The 1,686-nt window shown below is 30.8% G+C and overlaps 1 protein-coding gene across 1 annotated transcript; it reads right to left on the minus strand.

Annotated features, from left to right (window-relative positions):
- Window positions 1-287: 287 nt before the first annotated feature.
- On the minus strand, window positions 288-1,193 carry LOC129615653 (putative uncharacterized protein DDB_G0277255). Its single transcript, XM_055530970.1, has one exon. It carries the CDS (start codon window positions 1,191-1,193, stop codon window positions 288-290), a length of 906 nt encoding a protein of 301 aa, XP_055386945.1.
- Between the last annotated feature and the right edge of the window lie 493 nt (window positions 1,194-1,686).

A 1,686-nucleotide genomic window follows, 5' to 3' on the forward strand; every position in this document is an offset into this window, starting at 1 on the left:
GTTTGCTCCTATTGGTTTTAAAATATTTTGGCCTATGAGAGCGTCAAAGTTTCTGTTGCTAAGGTCCATTATTTTCCAAGACATAGTTGAATTTTCATTGAACTCGTCAGGTACTTTTGTAGTTATTTCATATTTAATGGCCTGGTTTCCTGCGAGTGTTTTTAATTGAATTGGATTTTCTAATTTATTTTGTTTGGATCGATCAAAGATATTGCCGTTTATAATTGAAGTAACTGATCCAGTGTCGATCAGACAGGTCAGTTCCCTGCCTTCTATTGTTAAGTCTACTAAGGGTAATGTCGGACAAGAGGACCACAGTGAAAATTTTCAGTGGAATGCGAATCTACGTCCATTGGAACTGGAATTGACCGATTTTTGTTATAAGATGGTCCTGGTGGGTTATTACTAGTATTATCAAACTGTTGGTTGGGTCTAAAATTCCTAAAATTCTCGTTAGCAGTATAGTTTTTGCCTATTGGTCTGTTTGTGTAAGTGTTTCTTATGTTGTTATTGTAATTGTTGTTGTTGAAAGGCCTGTTTGTGTTTCTATGGTTATTTCTTGAATTTGTGTTATTATTTCTAAAATTTGAGTTGTGATTATTTCTAAAGTTTGTATTACTATTGTTCCTATATGAGAAGTTATTGCCAGGAATCCTACTATCGGATATATTTGTTTCTAACAAGCTTCTATAGGCTTGTTCTAATGATTTTACGCTTTTTGTGCGTAAAAACATTGAATCTACCCGATCTATTTTGTTTAAAAATTTTTCTACTATTGAGATTTCGTTATTGCTTGGACTGAATTCAACAGGTTTGCTGTCGTCCAAGTCGTATTTCAAGTTTAATAAATTTAATATAGAATTTAACTTAGTATACAAATCACTTACATTTTTACAGGTTGTGGAATCAGCTTCTTCTTTTAGTTTTAAGTAGCTCTTTTGAACACCAAATGTTGTCTTTAGTTGTCCTTTCTTTAGTTGGATTCTCCTGACTGCTGCGGCTGCTGGACCTTGAATCTTGGAGTACAAGATTCTATATATGTAATTTCTGCCTTCCTCATCCGTTGTCAACCTTACGAGGGCTTCGACTTCCTCGATAAATGATTTGAGACTATAAGCGTCTTGTCCAGTGAATGTTGGCACTGAACGCGCTTCGCTTATTAAATCTCTTAATGTAATAGCACTTAATGACATATTGAAACTTTTTTGTATTTCTTTCAACTGGTCTAAATATTTTTCTTTTTCGATTTTTTTCATTCAATTAAATTGAGGTTAAAATTAAATTTTACTTTGTTACGTTATATAAAAAAAAAATTTTTTTTTTTTTTTTTTCTTTTTTATTTATTCTTTTTTTTTGATATTATGAGTTCGGTCTTATCAATAAATAAAAAGAACTTCTAGATCGAGATAAAAGATGATTTTTCCTGTGTTTCTCTTCCTTTTTTTTTTTTTTTTTTTTTTTTTTTCAGTTTCACTTTTACATACCGAAAATAACTTTTGAAAAAGTTCTCCGTCCTTGCTTCAAAACTTTAACACAATGTTTTTATTTTTCTAAAATTTCTTTTGTTCATTTAAATTAACTTTTAGAAAAAAAAAATTTGAGTGTTTTTCTTTTTTTTTCTCTTGTTTTGATTTTATTTTGTTTTTGCACAGACGGAGTCGGTATCCTACCGACTGCGCCAATTAA

This window comes from Condylostylus longicornis, unplaced genomic scaffold (genome assembly GCF_029603195.1).
Source record: "Condylostylus longicornis isolate FDR11 unplaced genomic scaffold, ASM2960319v2 ptg000141l, whole genome shotgun sequence".
Lineage (NCBI taxonomy): Eukaryota > Metazoa > Arthropoda > Insecta > Diptera > Dolichopodidae > Condylostylus > Condylostylus longicornis.